This window comes from Dermacentor variabilis, chromosome 7 (genome assembly GCF_050947875.1).
Source record: "Dermacentor variabilis isolate Ectoservices chromosome 7, ASM5094787v1, whole genome shotgun sequence".
Taxonomy (NCBI): Eukaryota; Metazoa; Arthropoda; class Arachnida; order Ixodida; family Ixodidae; genus Dermacentor; species Dermacentor variabilis.
The window spans coordinates 139195598-139222030 of NC_134574.1; the positions used below are offsets into that span (position 1 = coordinate 139195598).

The 26433-nt window shown below is 44.9% G+C and overlaps 1 protein-coding gene across 4 annotated transcripts in view; it reads right to left on the reverse strand.

Annotated features, from left to right (window-relative positions):
• Positions 1-2423: 2423 nt before the first annotated feature.
• The window catches only part of beta-Spec (spectrin beta chain), a 56311-nt gene continuing 32301 nt past the window's right edge, over positions 2424-26433 (reverse strand). Inside the window, exons 16-27 of one of the 4 annotated variants that reach the window (XM_075699401.1) lie at positions 24236-24418; positions 22849-23442; positions 19112-19213; positions 14313-14434; positions 13628-13743; positions 13475-13567; positions 13287-13370; positions 9398-9555; positions 6021-6124; positions 5847-5889; positions 3092-3228; positions 2424-2550 (exon numbers count right to left, since the gene is read on the reverse strand). In XM_075699401.1, the coding sequence (XP_075555516.1) occupies positions 2547-2550; positions 3092-3228; positions 5847-5889; positions 6021-6124; positions 9398-9555; positions 13287-13370; positions 13475-13567; positions 13628-13743; positions 14313-14434; positions 19112-19213; positions 22849-23442; positions 24236-24418 (1740 nt within the window). In that variant the 3' untranslated portion in view covers positions 2424-2546. The remainder of the gene's footprint in view (positions 2551-3091; positions 3229-5846; positions 5890-6020; positions 6125-9397; positions 9556-13286; positions 13371-13474; positions 13568-13627; positions 13744-14312; positions 14435-19111; positions 19214-22848; positions 23443-24235; positions 24419-26433) is intronic. The other 3 variants (XM_075699403.1, XM_075699404.1, XM_075699405.1) reach the window with 3 other exon arrangements.

The following is a 26433-nucleotide window of genomic DNA, read 5'->3' on the forward strand; positions in this document are numbered from 1 at the left end:
ACAGTCTTACTACACGAAAATATAAGGCAAATGCCAAAAAAATATCAAATCGATAGTGATAGTATCACGGACTACAGCTAAAAGAAAGTGCTCCTATGCACGTGTTGTTGATCCCATCACGCATGGTGTCCTGCACATTTTAGAAAAAAGTGTTTTGGGGAAAGAACTTGGCTTCACTCAGCCACAATATATACAGCTTTTGCCTCCGAAGGCTTCTTCTATCATGTGTAGGAAACTATATGTACTAAACCGCAATGTCAAGAGATATATAGTTGCGAGGACACACGTGACTTACTCGCTGGAACAACAAGACACTACTTTTGAAGCCGAGTTGGGGGAAGATGGTCGTTCGTGGCGCCATTCATGAGCAGCTACAGAAGACGTCTGTTGTCCACTGAAGTTCACAATATACGCACAAGATCTTCTCAGAAGCACTAACTTGCTTCAAAAATCAACGATATTCGTCCACTGTAGTGGACAGCATGCAAAAGGGTCCACCGTATATATTTCAAAGCGGTACATAACATCTATTTTGTCCGCTTTGGATGCATTAAGTGCAGTTTACAGACTTGCACTATTGTTTTCTACCGCCTAATTACAGAGTGGTAAACTTGATAGTTTAGTTTTTCAAATTGTGTGATTTTGAACATTTATATAAAAATAACAATGTAAATAAGAAATCAGCTTTCAGTCTGTTTTAACAGTCCCTAGATTTCTTTTTACTTTGTTTTAAATGCAACAAACCCTATCAAATTCGGTGCAGTGGCCTACGAGAAAAACGATTTCACTGTCCCCATGTATATGAGCCTTAACTGGCCCGCTTTAGTTATGTAATATAAATGTATACAAATGAAAGCAAGCAGAGTGTGGTGCTTTAGATAGGCAAAGACACTTGGGTATGGTATCTCTAAATCTCTTTATATCAAAAATACTTATGCAATGTCGATGAAACTTTCACTTTGCTAAGTGAAAAAGATATTGTGCAGAAACCATTGACGGTCATTATCAATGTAAACGAATGGCCCAAACGGGTGAGCAAACGTCTTCCTTGCCGAGCGCTCCAAAAATATCCTGCACTCATGGCTCACGTGCCTTTTCTTTCACCGCTTTTGTATGGCAAATCCACTACCACTGAGCATCAGCCACCGATCATTGCCCAACACAAAAACGGGCAGAAGAGGCTACAAAAATGCTCTTCGCTCAATAAGAATGCAAATTGGTTTAGCGGTTAAGGAGCGTATTCGAATAAGAAAACTATGGTCTAAAAAATTTTCTTGATAGCAAGCAGCTATTTTAGGGTAACAACACCCCGTATTCTTCCAGTCTTATGTGACAGTCATATGGACTTCACTTGTATTATCTTATTAGCAAGAATATAGGCCGAGGTTTTGTGAAATTGCCGCCTTAACAAAGCAGTTTGCGTTGTATTCACAATGACAATCCGAGCAACAATGAGATATCCCTTCCTCCCCCCCTTTCCCAACTTAGCGCTTCAGAATGTCGTGTGCTCAACCACCAGATGACTGAACTCTGCAGAAAAGCCAACTTTTCGGAAGCAGGCTCCGGCTTGCTGCAACGGGCTACACACGCTGTGCTATTCACTCAGCGCTACAACATTCTTATATGACTGAAGCTTTCTGTGCTTACCTAAACAGAGTTCGGCCTGGTTCGGTCGGTGTCTCGCCTTGGTGGCTCAAAAGGGGGTGGGAGGGGAGGAGGGGAACCTGGTGAACGGGGAAAGCGTGGGTAAGGGCAAAATGAGAAGTGGCATTGCATAGAGGGAAAACACCTGCACGAAAATAAGTTAACGCAAACTGTGACTCAATGAAAGAAAAAAAAATTGCATCTCCGATTGTGGGACAGGGTCCTCCACCACAGTAGTGCGATGCTCTACCAATATTAGTTTACGTACAGCTGAGTGCCTTGCCATCAAGCCTGCGCCAAACTATGAGGCACGGCTGTGCAGGAGCTGCAAAAGCAGCTACGCTTCAACCAGACATGAAAAGAACGGAGACAAGTGCCGTGTGCTTAACAAAATGGTACATGCTTTGCTCACTTTTGCAAACATGTTGAATAGCTATTGCACATTTTTTGGCTGAATGGCCAAAAAATGGAAATGGCTGACCACAAAGATGCAGAGTTCGGAGCTCGCCATCGCAGCGACGACTTTTATAAATTAGGCAATCGACAAAAAATCAAGGCATGATGGGAAGAACATGACAAATTTATATTTGCAAGAGGTGTAGTCTTCTAATTTTTCCACAGCTCTGGTGGGTATTATTTGGTTTTTCTGGGACACCTCTGTAAGTGTTCTTGTTCACAGTGAGCATTCACTACAGCACTGGGCTGCCAGAAGAGCATACTTTAGGCCAAAGCCCAGATGTGACCCAGACACGCAAGATAAAGGCGAGTCCAAACCATCCTGAGAGAGAAACGTTTTTTATTGTCGAGCTGCTACAACACGTAAACCACTTTGGCAGTCAACAGCTGGTGGTGCAGGAGAGATGCCGTCGCTTGCCGGCCACCCTCCTCCGCCTCCTTGTAACTTAGCTGCAAACAAAGAACACATCACTACATCAGTATCAACGCGACACCAAACAACCCTTGCAAAATGTTGCCACACAACTAACTATGTATAGACATTTATCTGCAAAGACTGTGGATCATCTATGGGCACTTACTGTGGTCATCTACTGCGCACAAACTGTCTACAAACAGGGCCATAGTTTACTGATCTAAACGTCTACGTATTTCAGGCCTTTCTTTTAATGCCAATGCAATATGGAAACTATAGACAAAAATACAAGCACACAGCGTGACCAATATCACAGACATTTCACAGAATACCAATTATAGTTATATCAAACCTCACGTGCCCAAAGGTGCCAACACATTTGATGAGCAAACGTTCCTTGATTTCAGCTATTTTGCTGATGTAGTCAGCCTAGGTCAAATCAGCAACACTCAACAGTGACATTTATCCTTTGCGCCTACTTATATTCACTGCTACATGGTATGCCTATCTGAAAATTCACCAACTTTCTGCCTGCGCGACCCTGCGCAAAATGCCAAGCAGGGGACACAGCCTCACTTCTTTTTAAGGGTGAAGAAGCTGCGTTTGCGGGGCTCGTCCCTGCGCTCGGCCGGCAGCGTCTGTGCTCGCGACGGGCCCGCCTGGGCTTCGCCGATGGCCGCCTGAAGCTGTTGCAGCCACTGGGATAACTCCTCCTGCAAAAAGATGTGCCACCCCGATCAGCGCTTGCCCGTGCTTCTAGAGTTGCTGCTCGCAGCTTCTCCGTCACCCAATGGGGTTTCTTCCCCCTCATTACTTCTAAGAAACAACAGTATTATTATTGTATTATAGTATTATTAGTATTAAAGGATATTATTATTATTATTATTAGTTTTGTTCAACGTCAGGGTCTCTGTGACAATCTCAATGTTACACTGCGCTCCCCTTCTAAGAGTTGCTGACACAGTTAGGGACACTCTCTTTGTCGACACTTCACTCATGCTGTTGCTCAAACCGAAACCGGCAAACATAAGGCATATAGATATTTAAGTGTAAAACTTAAACTAAGGATGCAAAGAAATGTATGCGATTTCAAGACTGGCACCATTCTAGCAGTATTATAATAATGCATCACCCTACAAGACCTGGGGAGCCTCAGGTTGTATATATAGACCTCGTCTGAATTTCACAAAACAGCGTCTGTGCCATACACTGGTTTCGCTTTGAACAGATTTCTCATTAACAATCTTGAGTGAATGATTGATTGATTTGTATACGTACCTACAACAACCACTAGGGGCATTGTTGTAGGGGAACACAATCAGCACGAGTACATTGCGTGCCAGCCATTATCAGAATCCATTCCAAGTGGACATGCCTTGCAATTCCACTTGCTACAATTTGTAAATTACAATACATATTGCAAAGTAATTCGTTCAAAACTTTGCTAGCCCAAATTTGTTATTTGTTAATTACGTGTTTCGATTTATTGTGCAAGAAAAACCCACCTGCGTTCAAGCTATCCAATTTAAGGATTAAAATTGTGCTACCTTCCAGGGGGAATTTTTAAATATATCATAGTCTAAAAATAAAATAAAAGGCACCTGGTATGATAATCTGCAAATTAAACTTTCTTTGACAGACTTTATATGAAACATTCGTCAGTCCCTATCTGATAAAGCGAATGAAAAGCAGACATTAACTTCACTTGATCTTTCATGCTATGTCTATACAAGTCTTTCCCGCATTTCACGTCATGGCTGCCAATAATTAATGGCCCGCACAGAGGAAACTCGTTTCACCAAAAGAGCTGGCACACGTGGGAATCGGAGTAAGCGTGTTTAGAAAAACAAAACAGAAAGCGTAAGGCGTCGTTTATCACCCGCGTGCCGCACCACGACAGCTGACAATGCATTTTGCAAGAGCGCTCTGGGGAGTCACGTCAACGCCATGCCGCATTGCCGGCAGCTGGCTTCGCCCGTGCTGAATTATGGAAGGCTCACGTCCTACCGCAAAGTCACAAGTTCTTTCTGGGGCAGTGGTTCTCAAAGATTTAACAGTCGCAGGTCCCTTGACCTGCTTGCAGCCGTTTTGTGTTGGACGGTCCATTACCATAGTGAGAAGCCCTGGGTCAACCGAGGCCAAACTAGTGAATTTTAACCGGTACCTCCCAATTTCCATGCCCCTGTTGAAACAGTAACGACAGGGTACAGCATTTCCTTCTTTCAGTATCAAAATAAAACAGTTATAATTATTCTGACAAGGCTGTCTCTGGCCCCGATATTCCTTAATAAGCCAGTGCCCAGCATCCCAAAAAGCTTAGAGTGACTAACCTACGCAACTGTGAGAAAGCTCAGAGTTGAAGTTCAGTCAAGCGGCAATGCAAAACAAGGACTTATGCCCCTGTGAAGTTTGGGTCAGCCGCTGCAGCAAAGCCCAACACTTGACGACATCTTTGCCAGCGTGCGCAGTCTCCAATTCCACAGTGTTACAGGAACTGCCCTAGAGCAATGCTGCGACATTTGCCGCTTCGTTACAAGCACAAAATTTGATGAGAAGTAGCGCCTGCTGAACAGGCTAGCATTCGTAAAAAAAAGAAATGAATAGAAGGAAAATGCAAACCATAGAAACATAACTGAAAAAACAATTAAACAAGAAAGATCTGAATCAATCACAAGCACGAATGCGACAAGCTTGTATATTTAAAAGCTAGGCCTTAATTTTTTAAAGTCTTTTTTTTTTTTTCCCCACAAGTGTAGGGGCAACCGAAATGCAGGCAGAGGAGTAAGGACACCTGTTGAGCTGAAGTGAGGGATGCTTGGGCCTTGTATCATTTGTTTATCATGATGTCGATGCTGAACCACTCTTCAATGCAATACGTGAGAGCTCACAGTATTGGAGGGTTACTTCTGGCTACAGGTTCATTCATTCTCGCACGCAAGCACTGTGATCGATGTGTAACTACCACTTCCACACTGCTAAAGTTCTTTCGCTAAAGTTACGCCCAAGGATAAAAGTCCACCAGCTAGACACTTAGCTACAGAACTGAGTGCTACGCAGAACGCTACATTGTGCACCAGTTGTGTTTGCATCCAATGCTACACAACACAGCACAGTCCATTCACGGCCACCATGGTGTGCAAGGCGAAGCAAGCATTGTTGCTTTTTCACAGCTGTCTATCTCTGAAGCGTAATGTTAATGAACACCTGCTATAAGAACAGCAATGTCTCAACTGGTACCAGCAACACGTGGCGTACCAGTACTACTACCAGCGCTGTTCGGTTTGTAAGAATGCGGCTTTCGCAGTAAAAATGACGAAGAAGCTGACATTACCTCATCTTTTGCTTGGAAGAGGAACTCTCCACCGTTGGAAAGCCTGGGAAAGCAAGAAAAAGAAGAAAGAAAGGAAAAAAGAAAGGAAAGAAAAATAAAATGAACAAATGGGATGTCAGAAAGAATGACACAACGAGAGAGTCGTGTCTGAAGACAGAGAACGTAGTGACCCACTTAAGCCGAAAGACGTGCTTCTTCTTGGTGTAGTCGGTGGCACGCTCGGCGGTGGCTGTCCTCAGGTCCACTGGTGCCTCGCCACGGTAGTGGCCCTCAGGTTCCTGGGTGCAACGATTGCCAGCGTCAGAGACGTGCACACAGTGTGAGGAGTTGGCCGCACTTCGTTTAAAATGTGCGACAGATTACATGTGCGTGTTTTCTGCCCCTCTTGCGACACCTAGTAGTGCTGGCAGCCGTTGTGCTTAAGAGGACGCTTTAGTTCGGGGCTCCTATCTAAATACATAGGAAAGGAGAAATGGTTTTTCTCGGCAACCACTGTACCAAATTTGGTGAGGTTTGCTGTATTTAAACGGAATTCAAACTCTAGTGACTGTTGAAGGTGGATTTTTCGTTTAGGCTGACAATTTTTGTATTAGTTTGTACAGTAAAACCTCGTTAAACCGAACCCGCTTAAACAGTAGCTTCGTTTTAAAAGTAGTAAAGTCAAATCCCTGACTCAGCGGCCATTGAACATAATGTGTTTTGTCTCCACATAAACCGCACCAGCTTATTGCGTATGCATCGGTTAAAATGTAGCGTTTCAACTTTTCATCTCGCAAACACGGCGGTGCGTCGTCTCCATCGGGCGGCCCAGCAGAACAACACGCCTCAGAGATTGGAACAACGGCCTCCAAGCGCCCTGTGCGTTTGCGCGTGAAGCCACATCAACATCATTTCGATGCGGTGCCAGAGAGCGTTATGGTGTCATGCAAGCGAGGATTCGCGTCCTTTCGAAGCTCAGATAAAAAATACACCGGTGCTCAGCACAGAAGAAAAATTAGACATCGTCCGTGCTATCGAACATGACATGAAGAAGTCGGCGCTGGCATGCAAGAGGGATCCGCTGTTGACTACAGTGTGTGGCATTTGGAATGCGAAGAAGTTGCTTGGCAGCGCTGCTGCAACTGCGAAGACATGTCGGCTATGAGGTTCGACTTTTCGCCATCATTGCCTGTGTTGTTGGCGAAGTGTCGACTAGCGACAGTGATGATGACGACATGGAAAGTGACAGCACGGGCGATTCAGGCCCGACATTGGCATAAGCTGCGCATTACGTCAGCCTCATGAATGCAATCGTCACGACGAGAACAGGGGCGCGATAACGCAACTCTATCCCAAATGAAAAGTGTTCCAAACTCCGGCACCCGGCAATGAAAGAGGCGGCCCCGGGACTTCTGCAGCATTACTGTGTACGTGCACGGAGAATACGTAACGCCAACGAGGCATCTGCCATGCGAGTGTTTGCCGAGAAGAGGGGGCTGGCTGAAAAGCTGCATGCAGCATCAGTAAGTTTGAGGCCGCTGTCGTCGTCATGCTAGGCAGCCGCGGCATCGAACGAAAACAACACCTTTGTCGCGCGAAGTGAATAAATACTGCATGTTTTTTTCCCCTTTCATCGCACTCTCTCCAAGTTCCATTTTCGACAGGTAAGTGGGCGATCTCATGCTATTCGGTTAAACAGTACTACCGTTTGGTACATACTTTTTCCGAGCTCCGGCCAACTACGGTTTAATGAGGTTTCACTGCATAGCTTTATTACCGTTTCTTTTGTATAACCTTGTATAACTTGCCATTCTTTTGTAACCACTCTCCTCTACAATACATTTACGTATGAGGGTATTTGGAATAAATAAATAAGTTAGAAAATAGTGTAAAAAATTGAAAGCTTTCAGGAAACGAAACTCTATGAAGTTTACAACTCTTTAACCCTGTAATGAAAGATGACATCACAATTCTGTAAATTGCATCTAACAGTACATCAAAAGCGGACAAAATTGACGTGTTATGCACTGCTTTGCGGCATACCATTATTACGCAAGCATGACTTTTGCGAAATCCTCATAAACATTTTAACAAATATAAGTAAGCTGTAAACTTATATATCAAATTTCTTCACTTTAGATGCTCTAATGGATGAAGTTGACAGAATAGCGGTAGCTTTGATACCGAGGGAGGAACTTGTAAACTTCGGGCTTTCGTATTTTCTAAACTTACAAAATTTTAGAAATCTTTGTAAATTCAGGCCCTTAATCAAAATTTCGCTTCTAACTGTCACTAGAATTTAACATTCTCTCTAAAATGCAAACAAAAAAATTTATTAAAGTCAACTGAAGGGTTATCTCAGAAAAGCATTTCTGCGTTGTACCCGTATATGAATAGGCGGCATCAGAGTTGGGCCCGAGGCTAACACCACGATAGTTCAATATCTGCTTCAGTCGCCTTTTTATTTCGCAAAGGCTGAAATTTATACGCAAGAGGCTACATCTGCACTGATAAAGTTTCTGAGGTCTACAGGCCTACAACACAGACTTTGGGAATGCTACCTGCTACCACTAGATTGTGCATGCGGTTTACCTCATCTGTGCGCCTCTCTCTTTCTATCCCCTGTAGCCGTAGCCCCTTCCCCCGTACAGGGTAGCCACCCAGAAGTACCTCTGGTAAACCGCACAGCCTTTCTATGCATTCTTTATCTCTCTCTTTGTAACGGTTTTATTCACATTTTTTGTCTGCACAATTAGGAGAAATGTTCAACAGCTCAATTTTGTCTAGGTTACAAACCCTACATGATGTAGCACGCAGTAGTGCGATATCTTCATGGCAAGGTCAGCAAGTTCTATAAACAACAAAAAATTGACTCTCAACAAATGGCAGACTTTAGCTTTCACTTCTAAACACAACAAATTTCATCAGAATGTCTATGACATTTGCCAAGCAAAACGATTTCTCTGTTCCTAAGTTTTTTAGATGGGAGCACCTGAGGTATAGCTTTCTCGTAACTTCGGCAAGAACACTGTTAACTCACACTTGTTCTCAGTACATATTGTGCTTCTTCACAATTACTCTAAGAACAGAAAAGAGAAAGCTGGAATCCGCAAGACTGTCTACTAGTATTAGGCTACAAAGAAAACCCCACATGGGTTTTTTTAAAGAAAAAGCTACACAGTTGAAGGAAAACTCACCACGGTTTAAGGATGGTATCTGGCCTTTCTGCTCAAGTCGCTGCCATGCTCATTCAACTGTTTGCTGACTTACTGAGGAAGCTAACCAGCCCCATGCAATAGACTGCTCCTCAAGTTGCTAACTAGGAGGCTAACCAGTCACACTCGACTGGCTGTTCGAGTTGTTAACACTAACCGCAGTTAACTATCTGCTCCAGTTGGTAAACCAGAAGAATAGCCAGCCACCTTCAAAAAGTTTTTCCTGAAGCTTTGAACCAAGACGCTAGCCAACTGAGACCATACCAGCTGTTTCTCAAGTTGCTAACGAGGAGGCTAACCAACTATGTCCGACTAACTGTTGGTCAAGTCGGGGAGAGAAGTGCCCTGGTGCCTGACCTGTCGGTAGTGCTTCTGGTCCTTGTAGGCGGCCAGTGTGGCTCCTCGGATGACGAGGTACAGCTTCTCCCATGACCGGTTGGAGGCCTTCTTGGTCGTGGACTCCCACTCATGCTTCCTCATCAGCAGGCCCTCGAACTCGTCCTCCGCCGGCCGCTCTGCAAGCGCACAAAAACATTCAGCACATGCCGCCACGCTTTCACCCCGGTGCGTTCCGAATACCCCGGAACCATCGACGATTGTGTGGCGATCTAGAATGCAAGCTATCGAGTGAAAGTGGCTTCATTCGACATCGACCTGCACTATTCACAAACACTCTTCACACAGCCACAGCAGACAATCATGGAGACGATCACGAGAGCCGTTGCAACCGGCTAGCAGACATTTCAAGGTTCATCGCGGCAGTTAACTCGTACGCTACGGTGGTAGAGCACAAGGTAGAAGCATGCAACATGCAGCCAGCTTTTCATCTACGTCAGACACGGTGAACCTCCAAATGTCGCTAGGCGGTTAAGATACAAAGTAAAAAAAAAGAAAGCGCCAATATACACATACAAAGAACACATGTGCCAATATCAAACCAAACATACACGCACAAAGTAAGGTATCTTCCTTTTCGTCACTGTTTAAGGCCTAAGCGTCTAATTCACAAAGGCTGAAGCGATGTGAGAAACAATGTTATCGTACAAATTTTTTGAGGCGGCAACAATTGTAGCCATGATACGCTTTGGTACGTTGACATAACGCAAGAATAACTTCTTTCCAGAACTAAAAGTCTGAACCCACCTCTTTTCCTTCTCACCGATCATAGCCTAATGAAGAGGTAAAGATAAATTGGATATAGCCAAAACAGGTCTCTCTAATGGCAAAATCGACATTCGCAGCAGCAATACACTGCTGCTTGTTTGCTGTGGGATGAGTTTATTGCCAGGTCAAATTTCTCTAGACATATCTCCACTGCTGCTGTATTATAGCTCATCAGAAACAACTTATGACAAGCATTCTTACTTTCAGGCATTTTTTTTTCCTCGCACGTGTGGCAAGTGATGGATCCACAATTGTGCTCATGAAGATGATAATGTGCCCAGAAATAATAGACATACTGACCTTTAGCCGTCGTATGGAAAGAATACGAAAGCAACAAGTACAACGAAATGATGAACATTAAAATGCAAATGCATGCAAAACAAAATTTAATAACACAAAGCAAAAACTACTTAGCTTCATGATATAAAACTCCTATGCCTCCTTAGGCAGAAAAGGAAACTTCAGAAAAAAAAACTAACTAGTTATAATGTTACTAATAAAATGTTCATTCTTAACCCTTTATTTCTCAAGTTCTTTCCATAAAAAATGTATCAAAATCCCTCAATTTGTCTCGATTCACCAAAGTGTTTGTGCGCCATGTTTAGATTCTACAAAAGTTTTACGTGCACACAGTAGAACCTCATTGATACAATCCTATCGGATATGATTTCCTGGATCCAACGTTCGCAATCAAGAACCCCCCCCCCCCCCCCCACAAATTTCTGAGGACACCTAAGCACTTCTTTTCAGTTGTGAATGTGAAAGCATTAATGTCCAATTGAACAGCACTGAACTGAGCAGTCGCTGCACAATTGAACAACTGAACAATTGAACTGAGCAATCGCTCGAGTTTTGTGCTGCGAGTAATGTACCATAGCGGTACATGCTGCCCAAGCCAGCAAGCAGTAGCAGCTTGCAGCGCCAACGCTGCATGCCACTGACAAGGCAATGCCCTCTCTCCTCACGACACCTGACACACTAGTGCGGCAGCAGGCATCCCCTATCACCTGCTATGCTCCAATGAGGCACGCTCGTGACGTGGCGTCACAGCCAATGGCGACGCGAGCTTAGGTGCTGTTTTGCTGTTACGAAGGACAGTCACAGTCGTTTTTGCTAAATGGGGCATTTGACACTTCCACATCAAAAATTACAAGAAAGCTACCAATGTGCACCCAGTGCACCCAGTCACATGATTTGCTGGGTTCTAGAGTTTTGGAGGAGTTAATATGTTGAAGCGAGGGACGGCACAGAATGGTTGCTTTGGGACAAGCATGCACGCTTCCTGCTCCCGGCACTCCTCATCACGCATCAGTGCTCGCGGTTACGTGTCTTTAGGCGCGTTACGTCAGGCTTTAGCCAGCAAGCGGATGTTTAGGGCAACTTACACTGTCCATAAAACTACAAGCCTTACTCTGGTTAATAGTTGAATGCTGCGCGATCTCTATCAATGCATTGCCTTTCGGGTGAAACTGCAACATATTTTAGCGACATTGGCTTGCAAGTTTTCCCAAATAGTGTGCTTTTTTCCAAAAATGTATGAACAAGGTTCTCTGTATGTTATCTTTTATATTCTCAAAGCATTAACAAGGAAAAGTTAGGACAGTTAAAGAAATGTAAGCCACAAGAATGAACACCCAAACTGAACGGCACACATTATTAACAGACAAAAATTGTCCCTTTCAGAATAGCAATGTAAAAGATCTGTGGGCTCGAACAGTAGGGCTTCTCTTTAGCAACTTCATATCAGCACAAACTGGCAGAAGAAAAACTGCACCTCAGGTTTTGGAGTTAAAGGGTTAAGACAGACTGCAAATTCTTTAATGTCATTAACTACAAGTACACAGAGAACATGTACAACTGAAAAGAAGAAAACACAATGACTACACAATATGGCATGCAATAATCATTTGCTGCACAAAATAACAACATATAAAATGTGAAACCAATCAACAAAACACCAAACACAATAACATCAGCAAATAATATGGCAATAAGACCACAATATAACAATGTAAAAATGATAAGACAGCAAAGACAAAGGTCAACTCAAGAAAATACTGGCACAATATCACTCGCGCATTCTACAATAGCTCTTGCTAAGTAGCAGCTTGTCAGACTTCTTTTTTTCTAGCTTGCTTTCTAGATCGCCCAGGCAGCTTGCAAGATGTACAGAGCTCAGACCTCTTAGTAGCAACATACATGCATTAATCGACGGCACCTAATGCACTGTCTGCTGACAGCAACAGTAACCGCATGTTGCTAACACAGAGATGTACAAATAAAGGCATATTGCTTATAATACCGAAGGGCTTAGAATGCGAGCAGCAGTGATGGTGGCAACATCGTGTGACGTCATGTTCAACTAAGTGCACAGAATACTTACTGCAAATACTGACTATGTTATGTTTAGCGCCCTGTGCAAACATGTTGGCAACAACGTAATTGTTGCAAACGTTAGTTCGGTAGCTTTTGTTAACTGAACAGAGAGACTGTCCTTGCAAGACAAGATTGTTGCTTGTGTGTTATGCTTGATCACAACATTTCAAGAAGTCACCACAAGGGCAGCCATTTCGAAACACTTCATCCAGCATATGTATACATCTACATTAATTTGTTTCCACTACGCTAAGGCTCTCTAAATAGCCGTTGCCTCAAGTCAGGCTCACGGTGCCCTTTCCGACTACAATGGTGGCTACTAGTGAGCAAAACACAAGAATGCAGTGGCAAACGCACCACTGCCCAATTCGAAAAAATTTGTATAGATATGCCAGCCAGTTACACTTGCTCATTTTAATGACATCACAGTGGGGGCAAACTTCTTTCAATATCAGCTTCTTTTAGCTGGAACTCAATTCTTAGGTTGACAAAACTATTACGTCATTGCTGCACTAAAACTTTCTAATATAGATGCCACCAGAAGTCGCGCGTCTGGTACCCTTTCCAGAAGTGCCAGCGGTTACTAGCAGACGGCACTGGTTAGCACACAGTCGGCAATGCGAGCATGTTGCTGCCAAAAGATCCGAGCTCTGCACGCGCGTACACGCGCGCAACATGCAACACAGTGCGCAGGCATCGTGCTGACCTGTCTCTTCCTCTACGGGCAGCTTCTTCTTGCGCCAGCTGCCGAAAGGCGACTTGGAACGAGAGCGCTTGATCTTGGGCGGAGCTGTCATCGCCATGCAGGGAAGGAAGGAGGAGGCACAACAAGGCTGGCTAGCATGCACGTTCGGCATGCGGCCATGCAAGGCGGTGGCGTCTGCGTGCACTCACTGCTCGGTGCGGACGACGATGCGGCCGGGCCCGACGGACTGACGGACATGGCAGCAGCGGTGGATGCGGCTGCGGCCGTGGCGCGGGGGCTTCCTGGGGCGTTAAGTGCGCGTGCAGCAGTTAGGCCCAGAACCCCTGAAATACCCTGCTCACCCTCTGTTCCAGCTCCGGGCGCCGATGCCGACACAGCGACCGCCGCTGCCGCACTCTCGGCGCCGTTCAGGATAGCAGGCTCTCGGGCGGCTTCCGCAGAAGCTTCGGCGTCGACCCTGTAACGTCAACCCCCACAATTGCTGAAGCAACACACATTCTTGTGTGAAGGTCAACCCTTTGGCATGAAGTCGCACTACAGAAGTCGGTGTGGGTTCCAGGCAAATGCTACAACAGGATGGATCTCTTGTAACGTCAGCACAGCTTTACTGCACAGAATTCTTGAAGGCTCAATTTTGAGCATCCAGCAGGGATATTAACAGCAGAAACGAAGCAACAGCAAAATACTGTGCACTGCTCTCAATTACAATGCTGTTGGATAGTGGCAGCTCTCAAGGATACAAAAAGCCGAATGCCCCCTAATGACATACCATACTGGCACATATACAGTGATTTCTTTTCATTTTTGGAACCATGCTCCAAATACACTGCAACATTTTTCCTGAACACCCCTTGCAAGAGTCGAAACTTAAATGGATCATGCAGGGCGCACTTGTTCCGAGAACCCCACGCTACAACATCAAACATATCAATTGTGCAATCGAAGACATTCTCTAGGCTAAAGAAACTAAAGGTTGAGTGTGTGCTGGGTGTTTCGCACACGCAGCAGGGCCTACGCGTCGTGTACCTGTCCTGGGCAGACGGCTCGTGGCTCGGCGGTGGCTGTAGGGCTGCCAGTCGCTCCATCTCCTCCTGCTGCCGGCGCCTCTCCTGCTCCTCCTCCCGCGTTCGCATCTGCTTGAGCTCGAACTGAGGCCCCAACGACGATGACATGCGTGCACCGCACAGAAGAGCGATTTGTCAGCAAGGCCTCAACACATTCCTCGTGGCAGCTGGCTGCGTCAACGTTCGATGCTGTCTTTTGCTGCATGCGCTCAGGGGGATCTAGCGAAATCAGCATCGAACGCTGACGTGCTGCCTCGAGATTTCCATTTATGTTTGATGGACTAATGACTGCCGGGGTAGGGCACAGGGATGTACCAGCAGGCCAAATGAAGGGAGCCTTTAATTATTCTCAAAAGGAGCGTGAATGCTACTCGTACTGAACAGCACCCAAAGTATATTTCAAAAGTAGAGCAGTTTTTATGCCCCTTACAAGTTTTCCAATAAACCGCTAAAGAAAAAGGAAAGTAAAGGCAAAGGTAAGAATGCACATACATAACACAAAAGCAAGCTTGCATGGACAGGCTCTTCTTACCTCACAAAAAGCCTGCCACAACATTCCCAGTAACAAACAACTCAAAATTAAGACAGGCTAGGCTTAACTAATACTATAAACATGAGCTTCTCCACAAAATAAATTCGTTATGTTGCAGTGGAGGACAAAATCATCGCTCCACTACAAAGAATAGGAATTAATTTTTTACTGCCCTTTGATTTGAGAAAAAAAATGAAGCAATAACGTGGTGAGAAGGGACAAATGTTGCTGCCGCTCACTTTTCGTGCCAAGTGTAAACCTTGGCTCCCTACATTTGGCCCACCTGGCACATTTCAACCAATGTTATGCATACCACATGCAACATCCCCGCACTGTGGGCCACTAGCACAAACTGCAGCTATAAGTTCACAAGTAGGTAGTTATTAGACAGCGCCACTATGGTGCACACAGGATCAGTGACCACAAAGTAAATGTGTTACCTGTGATGAGTACCAAAGCAGACACGAGCTGATATACATCCAAATTTCAACAATGGGCATCATACTCTAGCATGGTCGAGACGACGAAGTGACCACTAAGTGAATGCGTTACTGTGACAAGTAACAAAGCCAGACATGAGCTATACAAAGCACACCTTAACTTGAATAAGCATCATACTTAAGCTCGAACACAGCCTAGCATGGACGAGATGAAGAGTGAAGATTAGCTTGGCAACGCAGTAATGTGTGTCAAGAAATCCGTTTACTCCATTTGATGTGTCACCACCAGAAAAGCAAGCAAGACTTGCGTTTCTGTGCCAGCAATTTCGTCTGCGAAAATAACGTTATAACACCGCACCAGTATTATAACTTACCTCTGGAAACCTTTCCACCAAAAACTAAAACAAATGCCATCGGTGTGCGAAGTTCAGAAACATACTTGTAGCAATCATTCATATTTGTGCATCAGATCTAAGGTGGTGTCGGATTTCGTGGCGGAGTACAGCATGCCTTTCATGCTCTTAATCTGGTGGTAGTCACGTTGCAAAGAACAGACATTCGTTAGTGTGTACGCGGCGTTAGTTGAAGAATGTGGTGAACACTCAAATGTGACAAACATCCGAGACAAATGAGGCCTTGACGCTCGCTGACAATCACGCGCAATGTTCAAGTCGCGCAGCACAGATGCAGCCAGTTGGATGCTTTTGCAATTACGTGAGCGACGCTTGTCGCATGACAGTTTCGCATGCTTCTTCAAACAACTACACAGATATAGAGGTGTTCTCATCTCTGCCCTGCAACAGACCAATGAAGCCTCAGTCATGCACATGTTATGGCTTAAGCAAAGACAGAATGTTGTACTCATAAGGGAACCTGGTATAAATGTTTTTTGTTTTTTTCTACGTAACTGCTGGCTCACTTGTGCTAGAATTCTGCAAGGGGTGGCATTATGCGATGGGTTCTGTCTAGCAACATGTTCACATTCAGTACTCGCCTGTTTTACTGATGCATACAAGTGTCAACGCTTCTGCAAACTGATCCAGCGTGTGTACTGAAAAGACCATTTTGAAGAAATTTTGAATTTTGTAGTGATGTGCAATTTATATGCATACGTTATGGTTATTTGTGTTGTCATTTACCTTCTTTTTGTAAACTGCCGCTGTATTTTCAATTACCACTATTGCATTCAATTGTACTGTTGTATTTTTCTTAAATTTATGTACTCACTTTTCTCTGTAGCACCCTATGCGTCTCGACAGTATTAAAATAAATAACTAAGTAAATAAATAAATAAATAAATAATATGTACACATCTGTAGCAGACAGAGTGAACATTGAATTTTCCCAGCGAAAGGAGCAGTAATGCCACCTGTTACACAGACAGTGAGACTGTTTTGCATCCCGTTGCCCTTTAACGGTGAGCATATCAACATCCTGGGGTGGACGGCGTCATACACCGAAATAATTTGTGTTTTTGTTTTTTTGAGGGGGGGGAGGGGGTTGGCATTGTAGCAGATGTGTGTATACTATAGTACTTCCAATTAAATTTGGATGAAGGAAGCAAGTAATACCTCCGAGCATGCTAGTAGACTAAATCCACTACAAAATTGTTTCCTCACAAAATTTGAGCACAATCGAGCCAATGGTCTAGTCAGAAGAGCAATTTAAACCAGACTTCCTCACCTACGCAACATATAGCATACATGCCAAGATGCTTACTCACAGCAAAACATGGCAAATCTAGGAAGTTTTATAATTCCTACCTTGAGTAGCTAAGTCAGCAAGGTTGTTACAGAAACCAGTTTCTGTTAGGACTGACATCACACAACTGAGGATGTTAGTTGCCACACTCATTGATATGATGCATTCAACTAGAATGTTGTCAGCCAAATACCTGTAATCAACTACCTGCAGCAAAGCTGTGTATTATATGCCTCCGCGATGAACAAACACAAACAAACATAGCCATGGCGCGGCCTCGACTAATTCTGCCATTCAAATATTGGGACCTCGTGCCAGTGTTGTTTGCAGAACAATACCGCTGCCCAAATTCGAAAGACCCGATTCTCCTACTTTCTATGCATGCTTCATAAACTTCTTGACGTAGTTTAGTGTTTACTAAAGGACATATTTATGGCTTGATAGACGAATACACAGTGTCAGCCATGATTCCAAGAGACTGCAGTTTTAGGGGAAAAAAAAAGGTAGAACTGCAGACTTGTTAATAGAAGCATATAATATTTGGAAGAACTTGTATTATGCGGCATGGTTCAGAGATCACATTCTTTGATGGTTGTCCCAACAGCCACTGACTGTGTCAACATTGGCACGCCGCGTTATTTCATTGTTGCACACCTGTGCATGTCACTTTTTCAGCGTAGACATTATTGCATCCATGTCCTGCATAATCTAGTATTTCTAGTAGCTAGTTGACGTCTGTGTCATCGTTATAATGTTCCTTATGTATTTGTCTCCCACACTAGCAGCTGAAATGTCTAGACACATCTGCATGGCTTTGGGATGTCCCATTCGAATGTTGGTGCAAGAAGCTCTGGGCAAACTTGTGCCTGATGGCTGAGTAGCTTGTGATAATGGCTCCGAGTGTCAACTTAGCTAACAATGAAGTCTCCACTATCATTACATAATTATAGGTTCAATGGAGATCGCCATCACCACAGCGTTATTTGTTTTTCAAAGCAACAGATTTGGTTGGTAGGTACTTTCAATTATGTTAACCGCAAGGAGCAGAACATGTTGCAGCTGCCAAAGGTTTATCTCAAGTTGCTGTGGTATTACACTTCTGCATAAAGAAAAAAGGGGGGGTAAGACGGAAAGCAAGCTTGAGAAGTTAATTTTCCTTCCCGCTAACACAAGCTTCTTGCAAACAACACTGGCAGAGAAGTATCCTTGCCAGAATTATTGCAGATCACATGATGCACTGGTGTTAATTAGTTAATTAGTGAACTAATGAGATAACACCTCTCTCGTTGCAATATTTTTGATGGCACAGAGGCACACAGTATCTTGAAGGGTACCATTTTTACTGTTGCTACTGGAAGCTTTATTTTTTGCAGCACTGTCTAATCTTAAAATTAGGACAGCTGCTTGCAATTGACAGTAATCCATCCTGCATCTCCACAAAATACTACTTATAATAACTGTAATCATTCTTTCATAACTCTTTTTCAGCCAAGAAAAAAAAGAAAGAAAAATTAAAATGTTGCTGAGCCCTGTTGGGCTCCAATTTGCAACTACTTTTTTTTTTCTCCCTTCAATCCAGTTTGTTTCTTATCTATCGCACCTGGCGGCACGGCAGTGTGCGAGTTAAGGGCGACAAGTGAAAAGAACGGATAAAATGGGAGAACCGTTACAGAATCTTGCCCTTGGTCACTGAATGATAAGAGCTGCAGCCACCTTCTTACACGTGGCACAAAGCCACACAAAATGTCTAACGAAACCAGAAATCAGCATATCGACGATGACATGAAAGCTGCGGCATTCTTTATCTCTCGTGCTGATCGCGCAATCCCAGCTATCATACTGGCGAAGCAACGTGCAAGCCAATGGTGAAGGGAGTAGAAAAAGAAAAGAAGCAGTACAAAATTTATCCTGCGACTTAGGTAAGCCATAGTAGGAGCAACAGTAGTCTTAGGTTCGAGCTCCTGTGTGCCCATGCCATCGAAAAAATAAAGGCGGAGGGGGGGAGGGGGGGTTGTTAAAGACGGCAAGGAGTCGTAAGCGGAGCAAGCGCAGGCCACAATGCCTATCGGGTTTGGCAGGCAAAGTCACCGGCTCATAGATGCCCGAACTGCGAAGGTGGTCGTCTAGCCTACGCAGAGCTCTGCGCCGCTCCTGGACATCCTCCATGCCTTGCAGCTCCTTGAGTTCGAGCTGAGAGAAGGGTGCCGGGGTTTTTGTGTGCACCTTCTATTTCACCTTACTCTCTCTCATTCACTCAACGCGCACCAAATATTTTCAGAAAAGCACACAAGACAGAGAGACAAACAGAGAGAGAGAAGAGAGAGAGAGAGAAAGACATATGCAACGCAACAAACTTGAGAAGATCTCACAAATGTGACGAGACATGTTTCCGCAGTAAAGCATTGCACGTATATAACTAACAAAACCAGGTTAATTTTTCTGTCTAAAAATTTGTCAATTGGAAGATGGCCATTGACACAAATTCGCTTCAAGACCCTGCTCTAGCATACATATCTGCATAATGTACGTGTCATTATGTATTGGATGGGACATGTGAGCAATACTATTTGTATATTCAACCTACTGAATACTAATCCCTTTATATTAGATTTAATAGACTAAACAAATTCTTTGTTTGCATTTACAAAGAGGCTAACACAACTCCTTTTGGAAAAGCAGTGCTAGCTTCTGCGTTCCACATACAAATGCATTACTCGAAACTTGTGTCACTGCTGCACGAGCGCTCTTTACATAAAATGTTCTCGTTACTTTGTAGACCCACGAACATACTCACACTGACCAGCACTTCTACATTCTTTTAGTGTTTCCGCTGTTTACTGCACTCAATGTGCTGTCTGAAACTGATACTGCTGTGCGTGCGCCTGCTGTGAGGTGATTGCTCGTATCACCTTTAGTCAATGTACTGCCACATCTATGCTGTACTGATAACAAATGAAAAAAACAACAGCACCAAATATCTTTCTATCTTACTGTCAAGACTTCTTGGTCTCAAAAGGCTCACTATGGTGAATTCACTTAGAGACCTCCTCTTACATTAACATTTGTGCAGTGTACAGATCATCACATGTGGAGACAATAAATTTCAATTTCAAACTTAAGTGACACCGATTCTTTTTCAGAAGTTTTCTTGGTCACAACAATGCAAGGCCAGGGAATATTATTACGCAGTAACATTACCTACCAAAAAGTGTCATAACTACAGCTGAAATCTGCACACTAGCATTACCAACATATGCAGTTAAATGTGACCTAACATAGCATAGACTTGGGTGAAAATATAAGCAAGTGAAATGGCCCTGGATTACTGGTTTGTCGATTTAGCTATGTTGTCACACCTTGCTTAGATACACAGCAATAAAAAAATTGCACAATAGAAAACCCCGTTTTTTCAGACCATGTATGTATAACACCAAGCAAAAATGCGCAACTTCAAATTGCAAAGCTAGTATAGTTGAAATTTTTGTAATTGACATGTGAGAGAATTTGTGGAACAGACAATGCGCACATAAGGCTTTGCATTGCATTGCTTTCTACATGCGAGTATTGAGGCTTTAGCCACAGTGAACTGTCACTTGAATGATATAAGTATCACAATCATCCTTAAAAACCAAGTAAGGTATGGCTGGAGACATTGCAGCCCATTGTAAAAGTGAGTAGTAAGTAAAAAGTTTTCTTGGCCACAAAAATGCAAGGACAGGGGATATCACTGCACAGTAACATTACCTACCAAAATGTGTCATAACTACAGCTGAAATCTGCATACTACTAGCATTGCCAACATATGCAGTTAGGGTATGTGACCTAACCAGTAACGAAGCCACCATCACAGTCAGTTTAGCCCCAAGCAGAGTCAGCAGAGACACATAAAACTCTTATTGCACGTAGTGCAACTCAGCAGATAGTGAAGCAGTCGCCGCTTTTGTGAACAGCGGCGGTACACCTACTCACCAAGACCAAGCAGGAACAAAGTTGAAACCAACACTGCAATTGACCTCCATGTGCAAATACCGAAGCAACACGTAAAAATGCTACTGCATTGACTGATACTCAGTTGAAATCCAAGCTGTTATTCCACAGTGGAGTACTCCAAGCTTGAAAACTTAGCAAAAACTTTCAATTCTGCTTTTGTGATTTCAGCAATACCGAATAATTCGGATTCGTCTGCTGGTCCTGCCAAGCTGTTCGCGTTATTTAATGGCATCGAGCTCTCGTTCATTCAGATGTATTTGGTCGCACACAGAATAATTCGAACGACCCTCGGAACATGGCGAGTGCCCCAAAAGAGCAAGAGTAGATTGAGCGGCCAACCGAAATGAAGCGGCAGACTCTGCACCACCTTAGTCATCGGCGGGAACCATATGGGAACACTGGAATGCTTCACGTCTGTTTGTGCCTATTGGCTGCGTGTATGCCTTCAGAACTTGCACAGTCACCAACCATGATCGCGTCGATAGCAACCATGGTTTCATTCGCAGCAGTAGCGGCATACAGTAGTTTAATACTGACCCCAAGCGTGCGTCGGCAACGTGCCTTCAGAACTGTGATGTCACCATCTATGATCGTGTCATTAACGACCACAGTTCTATATGCACCAGCTGCTGCAAACAGTAGCTTTTTGTTTTGACTCGAATGCGCTGGCCACGTGCCTCCAAAACTGCACAGTCCTCATAGATAGTGACCAAGGCTTTGTCCACAGTGGCTGTGATGAGTAGAAGTTTTTGTTTTGACTCAGTGCAATGTGCGCAAGACGTCACAAACATGGTAGAAGCTGTAGAGAATTCCACTGTGGCTTTTACACTAGCTTCCAACACGCTAGCTAAGTAGCAACGAATCGAGAATCTGTTGTCGACCAGCTCACTGGCAAAAAATATATAATCAGGCTTTGCGCGTGGTAGTGAAAAGCAAGTCTAATTGGATGAAGACGTGGGTCTTCCGGCATGGCTGCACTGCGAAGGAAGTTGCAAGGCCCTCGGCGCTGCGAGTAATAATCAGGCACAAGGCAAGCAGAACTGCAGCCTCTGCACTGCTTTCGTACAAAATAGAAACAGGATTTATGGATTCTTTCAGCAAATAAAAGCGTGTTGACAAAACAAGCATTTGTTTATTGTTCTCTTGATAGGCTCAACAATTCGATGTTCGGTTAATTTGGACATTTTTTCCAGTCCCGCGAAATCCAAATAAGCGAGGTTTTACTATACTTTGAATATCAAGTGAGAAGTACCTCGGTCCAAACAGTTCCCAAAGTTGAGTACGTAGAACTTGAGTATTCATTACCTTGAGTACTCAGGTTACCAGATGAGGAGAACCTTGGCCCACACAGTTCAAGCAGTCCGAGTACCATAAGCTTGAGTACTCATGCTATAGGCTACTTGGATATTAGCGGAGAAGCACTTAGGTTGCAAGTGTTTACACAACAGTTGCGTCCTCTAACCTTGAGTAATTACACATTACAATCATTACAGTATGTGGATATCAGGTACTTGGGTCTGAACAGTCCACAGAACAGCTGAGTACACCAAACTCAATTACTCATGCTTCAGAGTACAGTCGAACGCCTTATAACAAGGTGCTTGGGGCCCTCCAAATGATTTATTACAGGTCACTCCATAGCGAAGGTCACGCACTACGCCACTTACAATAAAACCAGGACAGAATGACTTCTTCGTTAGACAGGCCATTTCGTTGTAGAGGCGTTCTACTACTTTGGATATCAGCCGAGGAGTACTTGAACAGCAAGTGCTCCTCTGCCGGCATCCAAACAGCCCTTAGGTAACAGGATAAAAGAGTGCCCGGTCTCCACTCACCGTGGTGAGGCGCTCAAGCGCTGCGAATCGCTCCTCCTGAGCGGCAGCCGACTTTTCGAAAGCCTCGTGCCGCTTGAGAAGCTGCTCCACCTCGTCAATGGTGTGTCCCAGCTCCTGGCTCAGCAGGTACGGTTCCTGGGCTAGAAGCCAGTGCTCGGCGACCGAGGCGTCCCGCGCGAACTGGTACACCTCCAGGATGAGCTGCAAGTGCTCCCAGCGCTCGTCCCAGCGGGCGCCCAGGGCCGCCCGCTGCGTGCTAAGCGCCAGCAGCTTCTCCTTGATCTCGCCCGACGCGTAGTGGTTCCGCGCCAGGAGGTCGCGGCCCAGCGCCAGGCAGGCGGAAAGGTTGTCCTCGCGAGCGTCCACCTCGGCCTTGAGGCTCTGGTGGTTGTTCATGAGGAGCTCGACGCCCGAGACGTCGCGCGGCTTCTCCGAGCTGTTCATCTGCCGCACGACTTCCTCCATCCACAGCAGCAGGTCCCGCACCATGCTCAGGAAGCGGAAGAGGTCGCCCGTGTCGGCGAGGCGCGCCCGCCGGCTGTCGCATGAGCTCAGCAGCCGCTGCCATGCCGCGACCACCTCCGCCTCACGCGTCTGCGAGACGGTGCAATTTCAGGCTCGTCAAAATGAGGTATTGGAACAAACACAAAGAAAAGCGTGAGGAATAAGTTATTGTGCGCCGGCCCCTGGCATACCAGCAGCAACCCACAGAGCCAATTTACGATTTCCGCTCATTGAAGCCCTGTTCGCACCGAGTGATTTGACTTTCAACCGTAAGCAATTTCAGGTCATGCACTTCTCCGTTCGAAAGACTGTAAAGAGGATTCTTTAGTTTGAGAAACCATTCAGCACGCAAGGAACTTCGCACAAGAGCCACTGGCTATATCCTGCTCAATTTGCATATTCTCAACAGATCATCAAAGCTAAGCAAGCACTGGGCTTGTTGAGTATTTGTGAGGGAGACTACCTCAGAGTATTGAGTGCTGAGGGCCCCTCAATGTTACACTAGTTTCTGTAGGAAAATTCAAGGAAACATGCCGGCTCCTGTTTGAAGGTCCTGAATTCCTTAATGTCTCAGCTTGCCAAAATCTGCAAAGGCTCGGTTGACCTGTATCCGTATTCTTTAACGATCACCTTTGGCGCTATCACTTTAGTGGATGCCGTCTCCCTAAGCCAACAGGTGGAACACCCATGGCACCAATGAGGCATCATAGGAAGCCACGTCACGCGAAAGTGAAGGGCCATTCCTAAAGTCATCAACAGTGATTATGTCCTCTGACCTCCACTCAGTTCTTACTGTGTACTTCGTGGAAAACATTTATGCCAAGGGGTTTGTTTGACAAGCAGTGGTCAATGATGTCCTGGCCCACTCTGTCCACCTCCGTACCTGGATTTCACGCGCCTTGTCCCCTGCATATGCGGCTCCCAGCTGTGATGCTTGTGACCGAATGCCCTCCACGGCCGAACCGAGGGTCTGCAGGTCGTTCTCAAAGTTGGCCTGCTTCCGCTGGAGGTTCGACACACTGACGGCGTCCCGGCCCAGCTCCTCGGACATGCCGTTTTGCTTCTCCTGGAATGGGCAGAACAGTAAATAAGCATACTCTAGATGTGATCATACTGAACAGAGGTGCTAATTACCTCCACAGAGAGAGAGAGAGAGAGAGAGATAATAAAAAGAAAACACTCAAGCAAGCACTTAGTTTTACAAGGTCTAGTTTTAGCTCAAGCTGTACCTCTAGTAATTGTACTGATTATAAATTTTCCTAAAGTGTTTACTCTTCCCAGCTTGTGCTACTGCTTTTGAGTAGTGTAGCGACACCTTCTTCAAGCTTCAAGGATGTTCATTGTTAATTAAAATTTCTGTCGACTGTACGAGCACTGTAAACAGAAACTTTGCACTAAAGTCGCAGCAAGTATGATGTGCGCCCCGGAATGAACAGCTATGTTTATTTATAAATATTCATGGAAAATACGGGGAAAGTGGGAGATGGAAATTCAAGGCGCCGAGCAAAATGAGAAGGTAAAAGAGGAAGCCATTGTTTCAACAAGTGGACTTGAAAAAGACAAGTCCACTCGTCGAAACGTTGGCTCCTGCTTTTATCTCATTTTCGTTTTGCTCATCGACGTGAAATACCGTATTTACACGATTGTAAGTCGACCCCCCATATCGCTTGACCGGGGGAAAAAAAAAAAAAAAACGAGGGCGCATTCGATAACGAAAATTTATTAGTAGCTGACATGGTCACTGGACTACTCGTCTTCACTAGTGCTGCCATCGTCATCGTTGCTGCGGTCCCACAGCGCGTCGTGGTCCAGCGAAATTTCAAATTTGGCAAACGACCGCACCAGGACATCTTGCAGAACAGCAGCCCACGCCAAATGCACCCAACCACACGCAGCCGTCAGGGAGGCTCTTTTGACAGGTCCGGTTGGCGTAATTTCGCAGTCTTCTGCCGCCAGCCACTCGTTGTACTCACGGCGGAGCAGAACCTTAAAATTAAGGCGAAGGTCCGGGCTTGTTTCATGACCACGTCGCACTTCAATGGCAGGGACCGATCACGCATTTCAGCGACGTACGCCGCAAGCTTAGCCTACAGCTCCGGAAAGCGTCCAGACTTAGGCACGTGGGAAATTTCTCATTTGCCGCCACAGGGTGAAAATTTCGCTTCGCTGCAGTCGCCACTCTCGCACCACCCGTTTAGAAACATCGAAATTGCGGCCCGCTGCGCAGTGATTTGTTTCTTCGGCGAAAGAATGGCAGCCCTCTTGAACGCTGCTGTGAACAAGTGCCGAACGATTAGTGAGCCTGCAGCACTCATGACGACCGGCAGTCAAGTGGAGCGCGTCAAAAAGTTGGTCAAACCAATACCAATGCCTTTAAACAGAGAAAGAGAAACCCGCGAGCGGTGTCTGCTCTTCCATGAACAACTGATACTCCCCGCAAGCGCCGCAAATATGAACAGCGGCGCTTCCATCAACTATTGACACCCCCCCATGAGTGTTGCATCCACTGTAAGACTCTCAAAAATGTTGAAAAACCCTTCCGAAAAGCAAACAAACACGCGGGATAGCGAAAAGATATGGGTAGGGCCATAGAGCAAACATAAAATTGTAACTACGTTGTAGCTCTCGTTGGTATCGCTTTTTTTGGCGGGGCCATGTTTTGGTTTCGATTGTAAGTCGACCCCCCCAACTTCAGACTTTCAAATTTTAAAAAAGTGGTCGACTTACAATCGTGTAAATACGGTAGTCATGTAACATCAGCAGAAATTTCAGAAGCCGCTATATTACAGTGGTTCTTTGAGTGGGTAGCGCTGCCGCCAGTACATCTGCATAATCGAGCGAGTATGCAAAATCAGGCTCTGGAACAAATGGTCAATGACTGCTTTGCATTGATTTGAAATCAATTTTTCCCTAAACCGGACAGAAATGAAATAACCGTAAGATTATTTGTGGCATTATGAAAATCGTAAGGAGGCTGTAAAAAACTGAGCAGTTTACGATAATATAGTAAATCTTTGCAAGTACGACACCGCTTGTCAGTCGAACATGGGAGCTTTTAACGCTATATATCCTGTCCCTAAA